General features: G+C 36.5%; 1 protein-coding gene across 2 annotated transcripts in view; it reads left to right on the plus strand.

Annotated features, from left to right (window-relative positions):
* The first annotated feature begins 493 nt into the window (after positions 1 to 493).
* Positions 494 to 25,771, plus strand: part of GLRB (glycine receptor beta) — a 99,244-nt gene continuing 73,966 nt past the window's right edge. The window contains exons 1-2 of one of the 2 annotated variants that reach the window (XM_060653908.3): positions 494 to 513; positions 5,090 to 5,239. In XM_060653908.3, coding sequence (XP_060509891.1) covers positions 5,118 to 5,239 — 122 coding nt within the window. In that variant the 5' untranslated portion in view covers positions 494 to 513; positions 5,090 to 5,117. Of the gene's footprint in view, positions 514 to 3,119; positions 3,479 to 5,089; positions 5,240 to 25,771 lie in introns of those variants that run through there. The other variant, XM_060653907.3, reaches the window with a different exon arrangement.

The following is a 25,771-nucleotide window of genomic DNA, read 5'->3' on the forward strand; positions in this document are numbered from 1 at the left end:
AAAAGAAAAGGAAAAGCAAGTAAAGGGGGATCAGAAATCCTTGGAGGGGGGACAGTTTGCACTTTTAAATAATATCAGACAAATCTCCTTGAGAGGTTACATCTCAGATATAATTGAAGAAGTTAGGAGGTTAGACATGGCTGTCTGGACGAAGAACAGACTCACGGGAACCAACAACCCAAGGTGGCATTTGCGTGGCACTGGCATGTTGGAGAAGCATCAAGATCAGTGTGGATCGACCCTAGGGATCAAGGGGAAAAATGGGAGAAGGGTACATAACAACTAGAACCTTGCAGACTATTGTGAACACTTTGGATTAGAATCTGAGTGAAATGAGTCATTGCTGGGTTCTCAGCTGAGGAGTGACGTCATCTGACATATGACATATTTTAAAGGTTTCTGGCTGCTGTGCTGAGAATACGAGGGAATAGGGGAGACAGTGGCAGAGGCAAGAAGAGCAGCCATGAAGCTGTACAAATAATCCAATTTAGAGACGATGGTGACTCAGTCCAGGTATGTTACAGTAAAAATAGTGAGAAACAGAGTTTCCTCATAGTTTGGATGTGGAGAGTGACACAAAGTGATATTGAATAAAGAACAATTTTTAAGATTTATTTTTTGGCCTGAGGAAGGAAGAAAGGCAGGCATTGCCATCAGTTGAGAAGAAGACTGAGTGTGGAACAGATTTTGGGGAGAAGAAGATAAGCTCCGTTTTGGACTTGTTGAGTACTAAATGTTTATTAAATTTGTGAGTTGGGACATTGAAAACGCAATTGGATATATGAGTCTAGAGTTCTGGAGGAAGGTCTAGCTGGGAGAAATAAATTTGGGAGTCATCAACAATGGTACTGAAAGACCTGTAACTAGATGAAATTACTAAGACAGTGAATGGAAATTAAAAAAAAAAAAAAAATAGAGAAAGTGAACCAACACTTGACAAGATTGAGAAAATAGATTATTTCATGACATCATTGGGAAGCTTTCCTTTTGGAAATATACAAAGCAGCTATATAAATGCAGATGGGCTGATATCTTCATAGATAATATTTAAAAATCTGAACTTACAGGTTCATAGGCCTGGAAGTGGTCATTTTAGGTCACCAACTGTATTTCCTAACTTTTGGGCACAAAACAAAAACAAACCCAAACCTATCCAAACACTTGGACATGCTTTTCTTATGAATAACTAATTCTCCCAATATTATATCTATAGGTGGCATAATTACAAAACACTTCTAAGGAAAGTAAACCCGTCAATTTTATGTGTTTACAACACATAAATTCTTCCAAATGTGTTCCTAAGATTTTGTAAATAAAAGGTAAGTCTATTTCATTACTGGAATCTGAATATCCTATTATTCCAAACTCTTAGTGATTCCTTGATTATGAGAAAACTAAGTTCAAGGTTTTCTTCAACTTCCGAACTCCTTTGGTTGCATGAAACTTATTCTTTTACTTTTCTGTAGGGGAGGAGAAACAAATTTTCCCTCTATCCTTCTAGATTCTTGGCTAAGAACTGCTACATTTCACCATCAACCCAATAAAAGACAGATTAACAGGAGAAATACAAACAAGTTTAATAACATGTATACCTCTTTGTACACATGGGAAACACCCAGGAAAACTGAGCAATTCTCTGAAGTCCATCAAACCATCATCTTAAATACCATCTACTGCTAAAGACAAATTTAGATGTTAGAGGGTGGGGCAGTTGTCAGGCAGGAAGGCCAGTTATGGGAGGTTTCCAGGAAAAGCACAGTAAACAAGTGTATGGTTGTTATGCAGATTTAAGTCAAGGACTTCTCCACTGATAAAACTTTCTAGAGATTTAGTCACCTCCTCACCCTGGTGGAGAGAGAAAAAGAGAGACACAGAGAGACAGAGACAGAGACAGAGAGAGAGAGAGAGAGAGAGAGAGAAACACCCTTACAAATGGAGACTTCCCCTCTACAAGTGAAATGTTTTTTACAAAAGGGTAACTTCTGCTCAGTTTTCAGACCTTTCTCCTATGTCTGTTGTATCTTAAAAATGATCAGCTCAAAGTAATCCTTATCCCAAAGAAATATATCTTGGGGTAGCAAATTCTGTTCCCCTTCAATTCCTTACATCACATATTCTCCAAAACTTGAATCTTATAAAACTTATACAGTCAATGCAATTCTCCTTTATATACTTGTAAAATCCCAAAGCCCTATTCTGATCCAATTTGGAGGCTCCCAATAGAACAGTTCTTTAAGTAAAATAATGATCAGATGCTAACCTTAGACAGCAGAACGTCTTGTGAAGCTTATAAAACAGGGTTAGGTACGGAAAATGTCCCCTTCTGCTCATATCATCTGGTTTGAAATATTTATTAGTGGATACATCTGTAGGCCCCAATATACAGTACTAAAAGGTACTCATCTGGGACAATGCTTTGTTCATAAAAAAGTCAGTTAGGCATACAGTCAAGCAGTAATAGGAAAGTTTTGTCTGTTACCTGAAGGTGCATAGTCAAATAAAAGGCTGCTTCCTAAAAAGCGACAACCAACACTTTGCTACCAGAAGACGGAGATCATCTTTGACTCAAATGTAAAAATCAGACTTTGAGTTGCTGGTAAATTCCATTCAACATTAAGCAAATTCCTTAATACATTTGAGCTTCACTTTCATCATCCGCAAAACGGGAATGACGACATAAAACTTGCCCAGGAATGAATGATATAATGCAGGGATAGGGTTTTGAAATTGTAAAGTTCTAGACACACGCTAATTATGTAACAAATGTTAAAATAGCATTACCTGAAAGATTATATGGTGTTAGTAATTTCGACCAATTTAAGCTTGCTTAGAAAGGTCAAGTTGTTAGAAATAGTTGGTAAAACTCAAGGGATTAAGTTAGATGCCAAGAGTCTGATGATGAAATTACAGAAGCTGTGTTCATCTGCTTTATCCAAGATCATTTGTTGTTTTCCTGTTTTGTGATCAAAAGTTGACCCTAAACGATTTCAGCTCCTTGAAAGGTCTGTCTCCTTCTGTCCCCAAACTGGTCCTCACCCCCCCCCCCCCCCCCCCGCGCCCGTCGTTTCTAGTCCCCTGCAGGGGGACTACATTTCACAGAACCCCCTCCAGGGCCTGGAGGGGAAGGTGCTGTGACGTCCTTCCACGCTCGGTCGGAACACCTTCTCCCTCCTCCCGGCCCGCCGGCCCGCCGTCGCGCCAGCCGGCTGTCCCGCGGGCCAGCCGCCCCGGCTCACGGCAGCGCGGCCCGCGACCCGCAGCGTCCCCGAGCGCGGCTGCGGACGCCCCGGCAGCGGCGCGCCACGCACGGCGCAGGCTCGGCGGCCCGAGCAGGCGCGTCAGCCGAGCTCGGCGGTGGCGCGGGCGGCGGGGACGCAGCTGCCCCCGCTTTGCGCCCGCCGCACCCCCAGAAGCCACCGCCGTCTGGGCCCCGCGCCGCCGCGTCCTCGCCTGGCGGCTGCGGGCGGGGGCGCCTCGGGTAAGAGTCAGGGGCTCCACTCGGCTGGGGGTAGGGGTGGGGGGCAGAGAGGATGGGGAGTGGGCGGCGGCGGTGGTCTGGGGACCGGAATAAATGCTCTGCGGAGAGACCGGGTCAAGCCTGGGAGGCGCGGGGAGCACTGCGGCGTGCAGGGGGAGGAGGTGAGCGCTGCCCTGCGCGGGGAGAGGGGCACGGGGCGCCCGGCAGCCGGGTCACGGATGCGGTGGCGTCCGCGGATACGCTCCGGAAGGAGGGATGCAGAGAACTGGGGAGGGGGGGGCGTTGGGGGAACGCAGGATTTGCGGGGAGGGCTCCTTGCGTTGTTTTGTTTGCGAAGCTCCTTCAGTCATTGCAGTTGTCCCCTTTGAAAGGTTGGAGGTGAAGACAGAGAGCGTAGGGTTGGATTTCTGTCGACCCTTCAGCCCGTTAAGGATGGCCCTCCTGATTTCCCGGGGAAGAATGTGAAGGTGGGAGAAGTACCTGCTGCTGTGGGCGAAGGTGTCTGGAAGCAGATGCCACCGTAGGATGGGGAAGGGAGCGTCCAATGCTGGAAGTTGACAGAGGAGAGCCTTCTGTTGTTGCTCTTGGCCTGATAAGCCCCCTCTGTTGTCCTCAGTAGAGAGAACCAGGGAAGAAGCCCTTCTGGCTTCCCTCAGGGGCTGTAAAGGGTAAATGGGAGAAAATGAGAGTTCCTGGGAGAAAGGGAGATGCAAGTTATGACATTGGAGAAGGAGAATTATACAGGTGAGATAGGAATTAAGTTAGTGTTGAGGATTATGATAGATCTCTTAGTCTGCAGAAAACAATGATGGGGAAACAATTTATGGTTTGGAAATGAAGGACTGCAAAAGAGGCTTAAATATTCCAGTGTCACTAGATGCTTAAAGTTTTTTTCTCTCTCTTTCTCTCCCTTTTGTTAATGCATTGGACCGGCAAGAATATAATTCTCATTTGAGCATAGAGAATGTTATTAAAATAGGACTGAGAAGATTATTTGGAAGGGTCTGACCACACTTGCTATTTTTTTCATATAATGTTACAGAATTTGTGGAGTCGAAAATCATCTTGATGATAAATGTTAGTAACATGAAAGTGGGAAAGCCAACAAGCTAACTTAAATCAATATGATCCTATTTTGAGTAAAATGTAACTTGCAAATTTAATGCATATAAGTAAAAAACAATGAATATAAAGTGTGAAACTTTTGGTACTAATTTTTTTTATCTCTATCAGTTCTTTAATATTTAGAATTATCTTTTCCTTTAGAATAGTTTTATTATTTTTGAAAAAAAATGTACATGCAAAATTCAAACGATATAGAAATTTAAAAAGGAAATAAAGAATCCAATGTACAAGAAGAAGATAACCTTTTAACACTGTGTTAAAAACATCCTTCCAGGTAGCTTTCTAAACATTGGGATTATATTTCTGTGAATCACTATTTAACTTTTACTACTAAACATCACAAATGTATAATGAAGGCTTACCACTTAGGTTTGAGCAATGAAACTTTCACGTATAAATGCCCTTGGCCATTGGGTAGTCATGGTCTACTCTGTAGAGTCCTATTGTTATCATTTAATGTAAACATTTTCTTGTTCTTTCTTGTAGATTGATCTCCTGAAATTTAACTTTCAAGATGAAGTTTTTATTGGCGATTGCCTTTTTTATTTTAATTTCCTTGTGGGTTGAAGAAGCTTATTCTAAAGAGAAGTCTTCAAAGAAAGGGAAGGGGAAAAAGAAGCAGTATCTATGCCCATCGTACGTTCTTCATGTCTTATATTCTTATGTGGAGAAATGTTATTGCATTTTTTATCAAAGTAAGGTCGTTTATTAAAACACATATCAGCAAAACTTTTCATATCAGAATATGTACCCATTGGTTTCACAAGAGAGGTTTAACATGTGATAGCTATTTCCTAGTGTTTAAGGTAAAGTTTTATAAAGTTTTGTTCATGTTCTGGGATTATATGATTTCTATACATCTTTTATAAAATTAGAAAAAAGCATTACTATTTCTTTCAACCCTAAATATGCAACCATAATTAGATACTGGAATTCTGTGTTTTGAGCAAATACCAGTTCAAAAAGATGATTTTAAAAAATATTCCTAAAAATGAATATGAATTTAAAAATTAGATAGCTAAAGTAGGATTTTAAGGTGTATTTAGTTTATATTGATACATGGAAGAAGAAAATTCACATGGTAGATCAGTTTTCTATTTCAGTACTTTTCTGCAAAGGACTTAGATTAGGAGATTAGGTTATTTCTCAAAAAAACAGGAAAACAAATCCAAATCACCCACTCCTCCTTTTGTGGATTGGACTCTTTTTTTTTTTTAATAGGAAGGGTTAATATTGCTGGTGAATAACCGCAAATAGTACCTAATGGTTAGAGCAATTGAACAGTGTGTAAGCAAACGACTTACACCAATATAATGTGTTTTTAGGTAATAATATATGTGGTGGTCTGAAATAAAAGTTAATTTGTTGTTATAGGTCAGTTTTGAATTAAGATTTTTTAAATGCCATGTTGATCGTGGGTAATTTCAGGATCAACATCATTTAAAGGTAGACTATTATAGTTTGTAGATACTTTGTAAGAGATGTTAAGGTACATTTTAGGAAGTTTATTTTATAAAGAAAGGCTATTAAAATTGTTTTTTGGAATGGGTATTTATATGAGTATGTGAGACTAAAAGTCTGGAGACAGTATCGTGATCCACATCAAAGTCTAGAATTAAATACATTTCCCTATTTAGAAGTATCTGCTGGTTTTCAGGTTTAATAGTCCTGCTGCTTATTTCAGTGCTGCACAGTCTGATGTCAGGACCAGATTTCTGGGTGTGTAATAGGATGGCCCTGAATTCTACTCATGTGTCCCTCCTTGGCCATTTGCCCAACTGGGTATGAGGTATCTGATGGAGCAGGTTCAGGAATAATTGCCATCTGTAACTATCACTGTTCTTCAATGTCAAGAGCTTTGGTGTCACAACCAGGAGATAAGCATTTTAGGGAACTGGACATTGGCAGGCCTTACTCCTCCCAAGTGAAAGGACACATTCTCATGTTTTAGATATTCTTTGTATTAAGCATTTATTTGATGATTGTTGGCATATTGGTACAAACTGTTGCATATGTCTTAACAGTCATGGTCATCCCGTGTGTGGAATCAAGCCAACTTCAATCAGTCAGGTTTCTCTATATGTAGAAGTTCACAGGGCTCTTCTGCCTCCCCCATCAAGTGTCATGAGTTAAGAGAGTTCTGAAGATGCCAACACCAAACCTGAGAACTACCATGTATCTTACATGAGTTCTTTAGAGGACATTTTATCCCTTTTCAGAATTATGCTGTTAAATTGTCTTATATATAAAATGGCTATATATTTAAGTGTCTATACTTAAGACAGATTTTTAAAGTTAAATCTAGTAGGTTAATTAAGAGTGAAACCATAAAGGTTCTGTTCTGATGAATATGAATATCTTCAAGCAGAAGGCCCAACATACACTTGGTAAGCCCATATCACAGTATTTTAGACATGTTGGTAATTAATTGAAATTTTATCTTTGAAATTTTCTAACACAATTTTAAACTCTTTAGTATTTTATTTTTTTATAATTATGAGACTAGCTAAAGCATTATTAACAGTTGCCATGGTGATGCTGCCAAAAATCTGACTTATTAAAGAGTAAGTGTGCCTTGGAGAATAAGATTTACATATTTTTTGTTTGAGCATTTTATTAAGAATTTTGACTTCTTATTACTGAATTCAGTGAACTTCAGAAGACTAGAGTTTTTTCTGGCTATGTTTGGATCCATTATATTAAATTTCTTTGAACATCCAGATTAACAACCTCAGCTTTAATAATGTGCCGTGAAAGAATATGCAGATCATTTGTATCTAGAGGATGATCCAGTTAGCCCATCTTCTATAAGTTGAAAAAGTATAAAACATTTTGACTAAGAGGAATATTTGAGATTATGAAAGTTAGGTGCAGATCACATCATAATACCCTTTAATATGGCGAAGCCTTAGTGATTTTTTATTTAATTTTTTTTCAGTAGAGTTGAGGCAGTGGCATTGTATAGACATAGGCAGTTAATGTACGAGTGTAGCAGACACAAGCACAAATTTTCTGTTTCACTGTTGTGGTAATATCCTTCCCCCAACCAAGACTGTATATAAGAAGAAAAAGGTTTTAAAATGTAGAAGAAATAAAAGACTTGGGGTCCTTAACATTCTAGGGTTCAATTTTGATGTTGAACTTGAATTATATCATAAGTTTTTCCTGGCTCTTTTACTATTTTTTTTAATTCACATTTTTTTGAGATGCTGTAACATAAATTTATGCTGTTGTTTTTTTATTTTTATTTTTTTTTTTTTTTTTTTTTTTAATTTTTTTTTTTTTCAACGTTTTTTATTTATTTTTGGGACAGAGAGAGACAGAGCATGAACGGGGGAGGGGCAGAGAGAGAGGGAGACACAGAATCAGAAACAGGCTCCAGGCTCCGAGCCATCAGCCCAGAGCCTGACGCGGGGCTCGAACTCACGGACCGCGAGATCGTGACCTGGCTGAAGTCGGACGCTTAACCGACTGCGCCACCCAGGCGCCCCTATGCTGTTGTTTTTTGATGTGTAAGTGAAACAGCCATATGACATTGACAAGCTATCTGATAAATCTCCTTTCAAACATTTTAGAAATTTAATATATTTTAAAATATAAGAAATAAACTGTAAATGAGAAGATAATTTTGATTAAGTCCTTGGACACAGTGAGCTTTTTATTTTCCAGTTTGAATTTGACATTAACCTTCATTCCTTGGTCTTTCTTCTGGTTGTCTATACAGTTGGCCTGAGAGATTCTGTCCAAATCTATGGCTGTAACTACCATTTATTCACTGTATTCCTAAATCTCTGTGTCCATTTCAGACTTCTTTGAAGAATGCCTTACCCATAACTCCAATATTTTTATGTGGCTATACTTATTTTGACCTCGGGCTCAACTCAACATGATAAAACCTGAGTTCAGAAATCCTCCCCACCACTCCTAATACCGTGTTCATTTTTCCAGCAAATGATACCACTACCTCTTTTGCTAACGGAAGTACCGGGGATCACCTTAGACATTCTCTTTCTACCTTAGCGTCTCAAATTGAGTAGTCTCCAAGACTTCTCAGTTCAGAGTCTTTATCAGCTCTGGAATATGTCCTTCATTTTCACTCCCCTGTGGACACACTACTTTAATTACTCTTCTCCACCTGTTCTGGTGAACTTTTTATTAGTCTCTCTGCTTCTTGTCTTCCTCCATCAATTCATATTTTACTGGAGTGTGTTTTCTGAATCTTCAGTCTACTCAAGTAGTTCCAATGCTTAGAGCCCCGTAAGCGCCTCCATAGCTTTCTATATAAGGTTCTCATTTCTTGGCTTCATACTCAAAGCTCTTGCTAAGCTGGCCTCTGACACCTCTAGCAATATCTTTCTTTACTTCTTCTTTTTTTTTTTGAATCGCCATTTGACACCACTTTTATTTTTTTACACAGAGAGAGCACGTACATGTGGAAGAGGGTAGGGGGAGAGAGGGAGAAAGAGAGACAAAGGAAGAGAATCTCAAGCAGGCTCCACACACTGCAGGAAGCCCCACACAGGGCTCTCTGTCCCACAACCCTGGGATCATGACTTGAGCTGAAATCAAGTGTTAGATGCTCAACCGACTAAGCCACCCAGGCATCTCCAGCAATATCTTGCTATCCCCGTCCCCCTCCCACCTCAACACATATGAGTCAGATCTCATACACACTTGCTCTTTCACACCTCTAGAAGTGTTCTTTCCTTTACCTGAAATGCCAATGCTTTTTCTTTAGTTAACTCCTGCCTCAGTGGTCTTGTCTAAATCCATGGCTGTAAATACCACTTATTCACTGTTGACTCTTCTTAGAAAACAAAATTCAACCAAGTAAATTTGAACATCTAATTGGTTTAGTAGCAGATCATGAATCAGGCAGCATTCCATCTAGCAAGTACAGAGATGCTCTGAGGAGTTATACAACATGGAAGGTTTTTACAGGAAGGAGAGTGTGGCAAGAAGTTATTTAACAAAAAAAGGATTATTTCAGGCAAGGCTACATTCCCTTAGAGGGAGGGGATCTTACTAGATGCATTATCTCATCTTTTGGGGAATGGAGAGGGCACATGTGACAGATTCCTCATTGATGCTGATCAGAACATTCCTGACTGACTAGTTAAAACTACATTTTTAGGGGACGTTGAAATGTAGTTGGGTTAGGTATCAGGTCTATATTTGGTGACTTGGCTTAAGTGACACCATTTTGGGCCTGTGGTTTTCTTTTTAATACACCTAAGTCTGTATGTCTGGCCCAGACCTCGCTCTGAAGAGCATCACACCCATATAACCGAATTTTAATCTGACTGTTCCATAACGATCTCAAACCTTGGGAAACCTTCCCTAATCTGATCATTTGATCTAGATAATGACACTCTATGCCTCCATAGTTCCCCAACTGCCTATCATGTTAATTACAATACTGTTTGGTAATCATCAGTTGTAATTGCCTGCTTTCCCCACTAGATTGTAAGCTCCTAGAGAGCAGTGTCTTATTGACTCAATCATCAGAGATCACAGAATATATACATACAATAAAAATTTGTTTAAAGAATGAATAAAAACCTAAAGATCTTTGGCTCTTATAAGTCATTATATCTGGGTTTTGTTAAGATACTTGAAAGGAACTTATATAAGTCCCTATGGACCATATTTAGAAATATAGTCTCAATATAGGGACAACTAGATGAGTTAACAACTGGGTAATTAGTGGAACGTCTCCAACATGGATGACGTTTCCTTGTGAAATTTTGGCCTTATCAAGTTTAACATTTTTTTCAGTGACTAAAATAAGACTATACAGAGGAAACACCCAAACTGAGGATCATGTGATTTGGGAACATAGAGTGAATATCTGAGACAGAATTAGGATCCACTGTGATGTTGAAGGGTTAAAGTGATGGGCTGAATCTAAAAAAGATGGAAGTATAAATTGCACTTTTGTCAAGAAATCACCTGTGCAAGGATAGGATGGGGAAAATATGGTAGAAAACATTTGAAAGAAAAAATGAGATACTATGTTATATATATATATATATATATATATATATATATATATATATATATGCATTATGTGTATATAATATATATGATACAAATGAGTATATATCATTACTTAAAGAAATTAGTATTTCTACTTTACCAATTTTATGTTAAGTATATTAGTAGAATGATATTATTTGAAGCAAGATTTACAGAGATTTCTGCATTGTGCTAATCAATATTGCAGTAACAATTGAAATAATTAAAATCATGTCATACTAGGAAGAACTGAAGAAACTGAGGTATTTGAAAGTTGTTTTCAAATCATTGAAAAACTCTGATGTGGATGAGAAAGTAGATTTTGCTGCTTGGCACCAATAGTTAAAATAAGTAGTAACTGGAGGCACTCGCCATGAAGGGTAATTATTTGGCAGATATATTTTATAGAAAATTTGAACATTGGATAGGTGGTTAGACCAGATAGTGATATTTAAGGTCAATTTAATTTGTCATATTTTTAAGATTCTTTGATTTTATATATTGTATTTGATTACAGCCTTACTATTATCCAATAGAATGAGATAGAATCATTTGAAAATTTTGTTTCAGTGCAGATTTAAACAGATCTGCCTTTATTTTTGGTGCATTGTCTTGGAAAGCCCACCCATATAAAATAAATATATCTTGGTCTTGTGTTAATAATAAGGATTTAAAAGCCTTCGGTGGTAGAATCTCTTCTTGGAATTTCATGAACGATCATACTTTTAGAGAAAAGTGAACTAACTTGATTAGGCCACTATTATTATTTTTTTTTTTTTTTTTAATTTTTTTTTTTTTTCAACGTTTTTTATTTATTTTTGGGACAGAGAGAGACAGAGCATGAACGGGGGAGGGGCAGAGAGAGAGGGAGACACAGAATCGGAAACAGGCTCCAGGCTCCGAGCCATCAGCCCAGAGCCTGACGCGGGGCTCGAACTCACGGACCGCGAGATCGTGACCTGGCTGAAGTCGGACGCTTAACCGACTGCGCCACCCAGGCGCCCCACGATCATACTTTTAAAGTATGTCTTTCAAGCCCAGAAAATATTTCTCCTTTCTGATCTAAACCAATAGGAAGAAATATGTCAAGCTACTGTTCTCAAATAATGATTGAGGGATTGCAGATTTAAGTGATCTAGTCATACCTGCCGTAATTTTTAAGAAGGTGGTATATGTTTATATTTATATGTGCATTATATATGAAACCAGAACATATATAGTATACTTTCAGAATTTTTGATTGAATAAACCAAAACAAAATAGAATTATCTCAACAAAAAACATTACTTGTCACTTCTGTTTGTGCTATCAGCAGACATAATGACACTTTTAAATACTGAATTTGGCCAGGCTGTAACCTTTTGGCACATGCTGCATTTTTGCCATCACTGAGCCTAGGGAATCTTCTACCATTTGTTGAGGACTGTTTGAATTTCAAGTATAGGATAGTTTACAGTAAGTGCACTAATATGTTTATAACTTAAATTTAAAATTTCCTTTCTCCCACTTTTGGCCCATACTTGTATCTGAAATATGGGGAGACTTAATAATATACCCTTGATTGATACTAGATGAGGGCTGCTGTTATTTATATTAGTGTGTAGTCATGTTAGCATAAATGAGTCCCATCTTTTTTCCTCCAAACTGTTGGTACTCTACTTTTAAAATCATGACAAAGGAATTTGGTTCTGTGTGTATAATGGAAAACGATGTGGCTTCTCTATATTAATTTGTTCACAAACTAAAAACAAAACAAAACAAAACAACTATATGTGTAAAAGCATTTGGTATGTTATGAGAAATTTTTTTGTCTCTTAGAGATTTGACCATTTAATGATAGCATTTGTATATATCAGTTATATGTGGTAGAAGGGTAGATGTACTGAATAATCAAAGCTATTACATGTTGTCTAAGTATAATATTAGCTATTTTCTTCCTATTCTGATTTTCTTACCTACTGTTGATTATAATAGAGTGGATCGATTTTAGTTTAGTTCTAGTTTCTTCCTGATGGAAACATTCAAGATAAATGTGTTGGCCAAAAGATGAAAAGCTGATTGCAAAAGGGTGTGGGTAATTTCTGTAATGAATACAATTGAAAATTGTCTGTATTGTTACCATAACACATCTAGCTTGAATATGTCACTAATGTTTAGTTATACATTTTTTTTACTACCTGTTAAACAATCCCAGCTTACTGGCATGCTGTTGTTTTGCCATCAGGTGAATTAATGATCTTCCCTTTCCAAATAATTTCCTAGGTTTTGAAACTGGCATCCTCATTACTCTAGCTACTCAGGCATGAAACTTAAATGGAACCTGTCTTTCTTTCTCTTAGAATGATTTCCTCTATCTGTCATGTTCGTTGCATCTCCACTTACCATCATTTTGAACTTTTTTCCTCAATAGTTTTCTAATTATTTGCCCTATTTTTTCTCTGGTCATTATTATTGGTCTTATATACTGTTTCCATTTTCATCTTGTTAATATTATGTTCAAGACCCACAATGTCTTCTTTTTGCCTGAAGGATCCTAGTGCAAACTCTTTACTTTGATTTTCAAGGGCCCCTCTAATTTGCATCCCAAACTTTATGTGAAACTACCCTCTAGTTTTAGAAAGGTTGATCTGCCCTTGCTCCTAAACTACTCTTGCCATTGTTTATGCTTAGACATGTTTACGTTTAGAATGTTAGACAACACCTTGGTTAATCTATGCAGGTCTCAGTCGTCCTTCATGATTCACCTCAAGTATTACCTTACCTTATGAAGTTTTTAAAAATAATTAGAAGTTTCAGTTGAGAATAAGGTTAATATAAATTGATAGCATGTGCTGGCTATTTAATACTTAGTCTTGGACATTGATAGAAATATTATTTTTAGAAAGAAAATGTATTACTATCATGGTGGGTATAAATTCTGGTTGCCATCATTTGTGATGGTTAGAATTTCATGGGAATTTGTTAAGGAATCATGATCAGGATTTGCAGGAACATGAAAGTCTGTTGTTTGGTTGGTTGTACTGTGAGTTGTTTTCCTTGAAGAATAGAAGAGTAGTTACCTGCTATTTGAGGAGTTATTACACAAGATGAACTAGACTTCTTTTGCATGATGTCGACTTATAGAACCGAGATCAAAGAGAAACATAGAAGAAGACAAGTTCACTTTTAAAGGATATGATAGAACTGTCCAAAGAGAAAATGGATTTCTTTGGGTAGTTCTTTGTTGCTAATAAAATGTGGCCTGGGTAGAGATACTACCCAAATCAAGCCTCACTGGGAAATTACAGTATTTGAAAGTTGTTCTCATCCCCAAGATTTCATGAGTCTATGACTAGAATTAATGTTAACTCCCTCTTCTTGAGTCTTTTTTGTTCATACTGCATGTTTTGATATTTGATTATATTTAATAATACTCTTTATATGGTATGTTTTATTTTCTTGTTGAACCATATATAGTATTAACTCTAACAAATATATGCATACACACACACACACACACACCCGTCATCTAATATGTATATATACATATATCTCAAGTGTTTACAATTTATAGTTAACACAATATGTTAACTCTAACCATATATAACAAATGTATACACAGACACACTTTTATTTAGCATGCATAATGAGAATCTTATGCAAAGTATCTCAAAGTAGGCAGAATGTGAAAGTTTAATGTATATACATACATATACACACATATACTTAGTATATATGTGAAGGTGTGTGTGTGTGTGTGTATACACACACACACATAGTATACACACACATACACAATTTTATGTTCTGTCTACTTCAAAATTCTTTGCATAAGAGCCCCACTATGCCTGCCAAGTCAAATGGAATAAAATGGGTGACTGACTATACAGAAATAATATAAATCAGTCTTTTGATGGGTCAGTGGCTGACTGGGACTGGGATTAAAGGTAACACCTTTAAAGTTCCCTTTGTATGTCTGCTAAATCATGATGGTCAAGGCATTGTAATATGGGAGAAAGAACACTCCTGTATCTCAGTTAAAACTGTTGCTGATTGGTTTTATGACTTTGAATAAGTCACTAATTTGGGGGGTCTCTACTCATTTGTATAGGGAAAAGTTTGATTTCAGTAGTCTCCCAATTTCACTCATCCATCATTCATTTATGACAATTGTATCTTTTATGACTTAATCAAGTTTTATTTATCATTCTTTTGGTACCTTTATATTCAGGGTTAACTCCTTTTGTTTTGATCCTCTTTTGCTTTCAGATTAAAAACCAGCCAAACCTACCAACAGAAAAAGAATACACAAAATTCTGTTTCTTGACTAAGTTAATTACAAAGGGAGCTAAATTTCAGAGTTCACTTATTAAAATGTATGTATTTCATTGTATTCCAAAGTAGATTAATGTATGTAGAAAGTGAATTGTTTGCGTTATTAGCGTACCAATTTTTATACACTAAGGAATTTGACTTACAGAAATGTGCCTATTTTTTTCTTTTGGAGATACAGTAATATGGTAAAGCACAGAGTATATTTGCAGAGATCTTCTCTATTCTCATTGTGTTACTACCTGAAAGAGACAGAACACTGCTGTGTTCCACAAAGCAGAGAACCTTTTATAAAGGATTTCTTTTACTGTAGACATTTTACGGAAATTTACGCTTAGAATTCATGAGGCAAATTATTCAAATTTATGTACATACAAATAGCTCCTCTGAGACATGATGTAAATATGAAATAATATTTCTAGAGCTCTGATTGGAATAACAGCAAAACACTGATTAAATCACTAATAGAATATGTCGGTTAACTTGAAACATCTGACCTTTATTGGTCCTCTTTTAGGAGAACAATAGTATGGATTCATGACTGTTCAGGGAAGTTTACTACCATGATTCCTGGGAATAACCTCATAGAAAATACCAATGTATTAATGAGTAGATGAGTAATGAGTGCCCTTTTGCATCAATATTTAGCTCTCCGTTACACCATGGGCATGACTGACAAAATGATCCAAATTCTTACAACACTTTTCAATATCGCCCAGAATTTTGTTTTCATTTGACTATGATATTTTTGGCTTAATTCTTCAGATGTAGATGCTTTCAGTTATTCAGAATCTGTACTGATTTATTTTGTGTGGTGATCTAGTCTTGGCTGAGTCTTCACAATGTTTCCAATAATCCTTTTACTTGGCTCTTAGTCTCTGTTTTTCTCTCTCTCTGATAATTGTTTTGTCCTTGAGCCTACCCTTTTGAGTCTTAGCATACAGTCTTAGTTTATTTCAAAGACAAACAAATAGAAGTAATTGGGTGGAAACTCTCCCAGTGCCTATCTTCACTCTAAAGCTACCTATACTATCCTTTCTTTTCTCCTTTCCATCTGACATAACAGGAAAAGGGACTTCCTTTTGTCCTATCTCCTCTACTCTCTTCCGAGACCTACCTCTATTGCCTTACCTCTGCTCTCCGGAGTTTTCAATTTGCTTTTCTTTCTTTGGCTTTTTTTTCCCCCCTAAGGGCTTACAAATATACTAAATTGTCTCTCAACTGAAAAAAAAATATATATATGCAGGTTTTGGTTTTTTTTTTTAAGTTTATTTATTTTGAGAGAGAGAGTGCAAGCTAGGGAGCGGCAGAGAGAGAGGTAGAGAGAGAATCCCAAACAGGCTCCATGCTATCAATGCAGAGCCCAACTTGGGGCTTGATCCCACAAACCATGAGATCATGACCTGGGCTGAAACCAAGAGTCAGATGCTTAACTGACTGAGCCACCCAGGCGCCCCTACTGTATAGTTTTTATTTTTGTTTTTGTTTTTTCCTTCCTAGTATAGTTTTTATATTCCTATTTCATTAACTTTGTTTTTTCCCTCTGTTCACTACCATGTATCTTAAATTAATAGCCTACAATGGTCTATACTTTCTCTGGGCTATGCATTATTTCTTTCCTTTCCTCTCCTTGAATTTCTTGGAATTATGAAAGCCATACATTATTGTGGTAAGAAATGAAACAATGTGTACTACTTAATATTCTTAATGTTCACTCCTCTGTTAATATTAATTCCTGTTACCATGGTACTTTTTGGTAAAGATATTTTATTCTTTTTAAGCAAGTCTATTGACTTTTGAGTCCTTCTATGACTTGATAAGGACTAATGATTGTCTTCTACATCCTGATTCAGTCTCCTACCCTAAGCATCCATCTTTTGGCTACTAGCACTTGACTCACTCTTGGAACTTTTTTCCTGATTTAACTGATTAGCCACTTTCACTAGCTATTCCTTTTTAGTGTATCCTGAAATACTGGGTTTTGCCAGGTATTCATTCTTGGTCCTTTTAGCTTCTTACTCATCAGTTTTTTTTTGTGAGTAATTTCTACTTGTATCTGTGGTTATCCACACAACTTTATGTCTAGGTGGAACTACTCCTGTGGGTTCCCCATAATTATTTTCTTTTTTTTTTTTTTTAATTCTTTTTAATTTTTTTCTAATGTTTTTTTTTTTTTTTTTTTTTTTAATTTCTGAGACAGAGGGAGACAGAACATGAATGGGGGAGGGTCAGAGAGAGAGGGAGACACAGAATCCGAAACAGGCTCCAGGCTCTGAGCAGTCAGCACAGAGCCCAATGCGGGGCTCGAACTCACGGACCGCGAGATCATGACCTGAGCTGAAGTTGGACGCTTAACCGACTGAGCCACCCAGGCGCCCCCCCCCCACCCATAATTATTTTCAACTTCCTACTGGACCTCAGAGTTCATGTATCAAGCCGGCTCTACCATCTGCATTTCTCAACTTTGTACTCAGCCTTTCATGAAAAATGGCAGAAGCATCTTTCTTCCATGAGCTTCTCCCTGATCATCTCATCAGTTCCTTATCCTATCGATTCCTGTTTAGAAATGACTCTTATATCTGGCTGCTTCTCCCCATCCCTGCTATTATGGTCTTGGTCATTTTGTCATCGTCTCATCTCGAATCTTTTATTGAAATTGCTTACCTAGTTGCCTGAACTCCAGCCTGCCTTCTCCACTTTAGTTCATTCTGCACAGCAGTGGCTCTCCAACTGTTGGTCTTAGCACCCCTTTGCAATCTGAAGCATTTTGAAGGCCACAAAGAGCTTTAGTTTGTGTGAGTTATATGTACTGATATTGTCTTATAAGTTGAGACAAATTTTTAAAATATTAATTAAATCACTTAACTATACTTATTACATCTTAACATAAGCAACTTAATTTTTATGAAAAGTAACTATATTTTCAAAAACAAACAAAAATAGTGGGAGGAGTGGCTGTTGTTTTACATTGTTGCATATCTCTTTCCTGCTGGCTTAATGGAAGAGAGCCAGATTCTCATTTTGGCTTTGTGGTATATTGTTTTGATTGGAGTAGGTAAAAAAAGTATGACTTCACACAGACATGTAATTAGAAAAGGGAAGATTATTTTAATAGCCTTTTCATAGCTGTGAATATTCTTTTTTAATGCCATGCCAAAAGTTAACAAGTGATAATTTCTTAAAAGTTAATTGCGGTGTTAATTCTGAAATCAGATCAGTGAACATTTTGTTCTCTGTTGTACGAAAATCTATTGGTTTCCCCCCCCTTTTTTTTTTACACTTTCTTAGTTTTATTACTGTTCACAGTTTTTTAGCGTCTTAAATTGTTTTTGGAACAATTTGATTTCTGTTTTTTTTTTCTATTTTCATTGAGATGTAACTGGCCTATAACACTGTGTTAGTCCAAGGTGTACAACATAATGATTTGACATATGTAAGTAAGGTGAAATGCTCACCACAGTAAGTTTAGTTAATATCCAGCACATAGTTATACAATTTTGTTTTTCTTGTGATGAGAATTTTTAAGATTTACTCTTTCAGCAACTTTCAAATATACAGCATAATATTGTTAACTATAGTTACAGTGAATGACTGTAACATAATTTTATAACATTCTCCATTGGCCATGAGGAAAATATTGGCTTGCTGTGTTTTGCAAATGTTGGCACATTTCATTATACAATATCAAAAAATCACATCTATCTAATGTCCCTTCCAATCTCACTGGAAAGTCTGTTAAGTATTGGAAAGTATTGAAGCTCGTGATGGTGGGTATTACCTTGTCTAAAATTCCAATTTTTGTGTGAAAATTTACAATTTATTATTGGCAGCAAATACTATGCTCTTTGCAGTTTTTCTCAAAGTTAACAAGCTCTCTTGATTCACTTTTGAAAAATTGTTTGCTAAGTAACTAAGACTAAATTACCATAGTTTTTCTGTGTTGTTCCATGAAAATGGTGTTCCATAAGAAGTGTCTGCTTTGGCTAGAACATCAGTGACCCAATTGCTTTTCTTTGGACCTGTTAGCATAGTTCGATGTGTGGATAACCACAGATACAAGTAGAAATTACTCACGAAAAACTTCCCATTTTGTTCACACGGAATATTAAGACAATGTGGATTTAAATTTCAAAATTCAATAAAATTAGCATTTTAGTGCTTCTTTAAGAATATTACTTAGGAACACTGTTTTTAAAACTATTTATTTATTTACTGCTAATGTGCAAAAGTAAAGGACTGTTAATACGTGTAAGTATTACTTTCTTGATTTGCGCACCACAGTTTATCCACCGTTGCTTTTGTGGCATCGGTGTAAATGTCAGTATAGTGAAACAAAGCAAATAATATTTTTAAAATTATTATTTTTATGAAAGTAATTTTGACTCCATGGACCACCAGAAAAGGTCTTGGGTACCTTCAGGTATTTGTGGACTGCACCTTGAAAACTACTGTTTTATAGTGTCAGCAGATCAGTGATGCTCAGTGTATATCCCATCATTTATTTCTCTGACTATGGCTGACCCTTTCTCTTTTCACTTCTATTCCACACCTCTAGCATGCTCTTGGCATACTTAACTTGTCACTGACAAACGTCCCTTTGCTGTTGTGCATACTGCAACCACTGCCTTGACTTTGTCTTTGTCCTCCCCTTTTTTACTGGTTACCTGCCTCCTCCTCCTCCAGCCCCACCTCAAAAGCCACCTACCTACTCTACGAAAGCCCTATTCTATGTGCAATTAAATGATTGAAATTAATGCCAAATTTAAAGTGAAATTAGTTGAGTTAATAAAGAGGAAGAAGAATTAGATTGAAATTCTGGAGAAGAATTGGGCTCTGCTCTGTTACTAACTCGTGGTGTGTTCTCAGATAAGTTACTTTTCATTTTAATAACCCTGATCTGTAAAATGAAAGAATTAGCAATAAGATTTATGAATTTCTCACAGTTTGGGGAGAAAAGATTATTTGGGATTTTAACATGTGGAAACAATGTTGTCCTGAGTCTGAAGACTGTGGTTCTGTTCTAGAACAGATTAATACATTTGTGACCTTGAATAAGCAATTGTTTTGCCTCTCCAGTCCTCAATTTTCTTATCTGTAAATTGGAAATAATTACCTCCACCTATTTCACAGAGCTTCTCTGATAGTATAATTTGAAATTGTATATGAAAATATTTTCTGAACTGTAAAAGTTCTACAAAGTGGATTACCTATATTTGTGTATTGTTGAAACCTTTTTAAAGGTTCAAAGGAATTTTACGTATTTCATATTATTCTTGGTCTCATTCTTCTATCATTACTTAAGCTAATTATTATAGGCAGGAAAACTAATCATGGAGAAAATATCTGAGTAACTTTATTAGACATAGCTTTTTCATAGATTCAGAATGCTAAGATTTGGGTGAATACAACGTATGTGGCACACTCAAGGTGAGGGCAGGTGCCATGTGCTTGACCTATGACCCTTTTTAATACAATGAATCTATATAGGAGGCAGCATCCTTCTCCCTTTACATGTGAAAAGTTTGTGCTGTGGAGCATGTTTATATAGCTTTCTTAAGGTCATAAATTTAGTAGTATTCTTGTTATCTAATCCACGTGGGTATTTTAGGACTTTTTTTTCTTTTTTTGGTCATACAGCATCATAGTCCATTCCGTTTATTTGGAAGATAAGAAAGCTGAGGTCACAGGAGGAAATGGCTTTCTTAAGGCACACCACAGGCTAGGAGCTGGAAGTAAAACTTAGGTCTTCCGATTCTCAGTGCAATTTTTTTTATGAGCCTTCTTTCCAGTTTGTATTTATCTAGATGTTATTTCCACCAATGAGAACTCATTTTTCTTTACCTTGAATTCACTTATCCTTTGTATGTTTTTACCACTTTCAAGTAACACATTAGGTTTGCTTGTGGGATTTTACTGAGATTTAAAACTCATCGATGTTTTATCTAAATAACAGAGTGTCAGTTTCTGAGGAAACAGTCTTACAATCTTCCTGTTCATTGATGTGGGTTCCACCATATAAAAAATAGTCATTCATTTGATTAATGGTGTTCAATTTGGATGTTAGTTACCAATAGAGTTTTGTAAATAAGAAGTCATTCTAAGCTACTATTGTCGGGAAACAGTATCTGTGCACTCTTTTTTTCATACTGCCTGTACTCATACAATAAGATCTACAAAGGCATAACTACAAAGGAAATGAAGTGTAAAACACACAGTTCTCCTCGACTCTGCTTTCAGGGGATAAAAAGCAATAGTCCAGTTCTTGAGAGATACAAAAGGGAATTATCTTTTAGTGACTATAACAAATTTGGATGCGTGTATTTATCCCCTTTCATATAGAATATTAGAGAATTTTAGTTTTAACTTACCAATAATTCCAGAATCACCTTTTAATTGCTTTATGCAATCTCTCTGTTTCTCTCTCTTTTCATGTGTGTGTGTGTGTGCGTGCATGTATGTATGTACGTGTGTGTGTGTCTGTCCATGTGGGTGTACACATACATACACATATATTTAAACACAAAAGTTGTTGTTGTGTGTATTGTTTTGACGCTTTGAAGTCTAATATGCATATATAGAAATGCACTAATCATAAGTGTGCTACTTAATTAGCTTTCACATTTAACCATGGAACCAGCACTCAGATCTAGAAATAGAATGTTACTCAAACTTGAGAAGCCACTTCATTCTTCTTCCAATTACTCACTGCCTTTTTTAAGATTACCATACAGTATGTTAAATTTGCCTATTTTTCAGCTGCATATAAATGGAATAATCCAGTAAATATCTTTAATGAGTGGCTTTTTTTTTTGTTTTATCTGTGAGATTCATCAACAGTGTTAAATGTCACAGTAGTTGTTACTGTCATTGCTGCATTGTATTCTGTCATATGAATCACTACACTTTATTCTCCTGTGAAGGCATTTGGGTTGTTTCCAAATACACAGACACACACACCAATAAAGACTTTTATTGAGAACATAAAAAAAAAATGCTTTTGAAAATCATTAAGGAAAAGGCAGGCAACCTAATTGAAAATGACCAAAAGACTATAGCCAAGAGGTCAATAAGCATATTCATTGGTCATTAAGGAAATGCAGATTAAAATGACAATGGCATGCTATTACACATCCACTAGAATGGCTAAAAGTAAAAAAAAAAAAAAAAGGAAAAGAAAGGAAAAGAAAAAAGAAAATACCAAGTGTTAGTGAGAATGTGAGCTACAAGTCTCATGTACTGCTGATGAAAGTATGGACTGTACAAGACTTGGTGACTCATTTAGCAGCATCCAAGACCTGAAATTCATATTCTCTATCACCCAGCTAATCTGTTCCTAGGTATATACTCAGTGGAAATGTGTACATATGTGTACCAAAAGATATGTACAAGAATGTTCATAGAAGCACTGTTTGTAATTAATTACCAAAAATATAATTCATTTTTTAAAGTTTAGCTGTGTTTCTTTGATTCAAAATATTCAAAATTTTGGACTAATGCATTTGGCAATGCAGCAGGAATTAGAACTTTGATAGTACTAATATAGATTGGGTTGTCTAGAATAAGAATTACATGAAAAAAGGTAAAATAGACATTTGGAGCTACAGTTAAAGTATCCATAATAAAGATGGACTCCTGTAAGTTACTTCTGGAAATGTGCATCTTCTTATAAAAATTAGGTAGGTATAGTCAATTCTGTCTTATCAATGGAAATGAAAAGAGTGGTCTTATAGGTAGCTTTAAAAAGAAGGCACAGTCATTACAATTTTGAGTACATTATATGACTATATTCTGGGATTTCAAAATTCTTTTTTTTTTTTTTTAAGATTATTTTGAGAGAGGTAGAAGGACAGGAGAGGGAGAGAGAGAATTGCACGCAGGCTCTGTCTGCCAGCGCGGAGCCCGATGCCAGGCTCAATCCCAGGTTATGAGATCATGAGCTGAGCCAAAATCAAGAGTCAAACACCTAAACAACTGAGCCACCCAGGTGCTCTGAGATTTCACAATTCTTAATGCAAATTTTCAACTTAGAGCAAACAATCTCTTTCTGACACTTAACTGATATACTGTCTACTTCTTTTATGTTTTAAAAGTGAATCATTTAGTTTATTCAGTTACCCTTTATTGAGCATTTAATATGTACCAGGCCCTGATCTAGGTGCTTGGGCTATGGCTGTGAACAAAACAAGGTTCTTGCCCTCAGAAAGTTTGGTACTAGTGGGAGACAACATGGATATGTAGACATGAATTTTTAATATGGCAGGCGGTGAGGGGCACCTGGGTGGCTCAGTTGGTTGAGTGTCTGACTTCGGCTCAGGTCATGATCTCGCACTTCACGAGTTCAAGTCCCGCGTCAGACTCTGTGATGACAGCTCAGAGCCTGGAGTCTGCTTTGAATTCTGTGTCTCCCTGTCTCTCTCTGCCTCTCCCCCACTCATACTCTGTCTCTCTCAAAAACAAATAAACATTAAAAAAAATAATATGGCAGATGGTGATCACGGCTATGGGGAAAATTAGAGTAGGATAATTAAGGGGTGGGGTTCCTATTTTATACATGCTGGTCAAAAATATCTTTCTGATAAGGTAAGATTTTAATAGGGAGCTGAAGTAAAGATGAAAGCCATGGAGATCTCTAGGGGAACAATGATTCAAGGAAAAGGACACCAAATACCAAAGTCCTGAAGCAGGCTTTATGTATTTAAATGATGGTATGGAGACCGAGAGCAGAGTGAATGATGGGAAGAGTCAGAAAACTTGTAGGTCATTGTAAGGGTGATTCCCATGTTTTGGGCCTGAGAACAGAAAGCATGAAGGTTTTTGTTTGTTTGTTTGTTTGTTTATTTGTTTCAATATACTGAGAGGTCTATTAAAGACTACATTAGGAGTAGATCAGAGGTGAGGGGAAATCAAGAATTTGGTCTTGGTTGTCTTAATTTTGAGGTTTTCATTAGACTTCAATGGAGAAATGTCCAATAAGCTGTTGAATATAGCATCAGAAATTCTGGGAAATGGTGTAGTCTGGAGGTATAAATTTGCAAGTTGTAAATTAATGAAATGAATGAGGTCACTTAGAAACTGAGTTACTTTGGAAGGTAAAAACATCTGAGAAATGACTGGGGATGAAGTTGAAGAAATGAGGAAGAACAGGCAAAGGAGAATGGAAAGGAGCAGCTAGTGAAGTAAGATTGGAATTAAGGTCATGTCTTTTTACTTAGAACTCAAGCCAAGAAAATCTTTTAAGGGAGGTGGTAATGATCAACAATGTCAAGTATTGTGGTTAGATCAAGAAGGTGAACACTGAGAATTGGTCATTGCATTTGACAACATCATTGACCTTGATAAGACTTGTTTCTATACATGGTTACAAAATCTTGCTACATTGGATTTAAAGGACATTAAGGGAAGAAATGGGGGCTGCAAGTATTAAAATTCTTCTGAGGAATTTTGATGTAAAAAAGCACATTAGTAATGAGCTGTAGTCAGAGGGTATGCAGGGTCAAGAGAAAGGTTTTTACAGATGGGGGATAACAAAGCATATTTGTAAGGTGGTGGAAGGGTTCTGGTAGAGAGAGAACGTTTATGATGCAGGAGAGAGGGGGCAGTTGCTGGAGTGATTTCACAATGGCAGAAACACAGAGAAGTGGAAAATGTAACCTTCAGTAACTTTTTTATCTCTTTTTCCAGCTTTTGTATGAGGTTCACAATGATAGAGGAAAATTAGATAAGCAGTTGTTTTGGTTAAAAAATCATATCACATTGGAAAATATAAAAGGGACTTAATCTGGTATCAACATATTGCACCTGATAACCTTGCCACTTATTCTGCACTAGGACACAGATACCAAAATAAAATCTTTGGATAGATAGCAGAACATCAACTGTATTTCTGTTAAGTCTACTTTGTATTACCCTACAGGATCTGTACAACCTGCACAGGTTTTAATTAACTGATACCCCTGTGCCATGCAGTAGATAACTGCTTATGGTTCATTGTTCTCTCTCTATGGGTTGCAGAAGATTAGCGTACAGAGCTTTAGATTGTTTTCTTTCCATATATGTACTTGCTTGTTTGCCTTTGAAGTTCCATTTCTAAGCCATAGTGCACAAATTACCTTTCAATAGTGTGTGAAATTTTAGAGAAAAACCCACCTGAACAGGAATATTTTTGAGATAAATGTTTTTATTTTTTTTTAATTCTTCCTTTAGAAATGACCAGTTGTTGATTCAACTATTAATTAGGGCAAAGAACTTTTATTTAATTAGAAAACCAAGTTATAAAAATTCTAGTTGATAATGTTCATAATTCTTAAATCTTAGCTCATGTGAAAATTCTTAAATTTCTACTGCAAAAAGTCTGCCTATCTGTATTAATTCACCTTCTGTATTCGAAAGTCTTTTATCTTTATGTTACATCCTGCCAGAATCCAAAATATAGAAATGATAATTGATTATTTGATATTAAGGAACATTTTAAGTACTTCTATTTAATGTTAAGTAAATATTAATATTTACTTCATTAATTATATAAATAATCTATAATTACCTACATTTTCTGTTAGAAAGGACCACTAAGAGCAGTTAAAAGTTAGCTTAGTATATCAGGAAGTTGGAATAGCATTCTTTCTGACTCAGTTTTTGGCTGAGGCTCCAAAGGCCAAGAACAAAACAATAGGTGCCACGAACCCCCACATACCAAAGTTAAGAAAGAGACCTCTTATGCAGTCATGCAAAAAAGGTGCTGAAAACTGGCTTTGTGACCTTTACTCAGCATCTACCTCAATGGCCTTAAAGGGTTAAGATTGAAGACAGCATATAGAAATACTTTGGAGGAAATTCTTTGGA

The sequence above is a fragment of the Panthera onca genome, chromosome B1, assembly GCF_046562875.1.
Source record: "Panthera onca isolate mPanOnc1 chromosome B1, mPanOnc1 haplotype 2, whole genome shotgun sequence".
NCBI lineage: Eukaryota > Metazoa > Chordata > Mammalia > Carnivora > Felidae > Panthera > Panthera onca.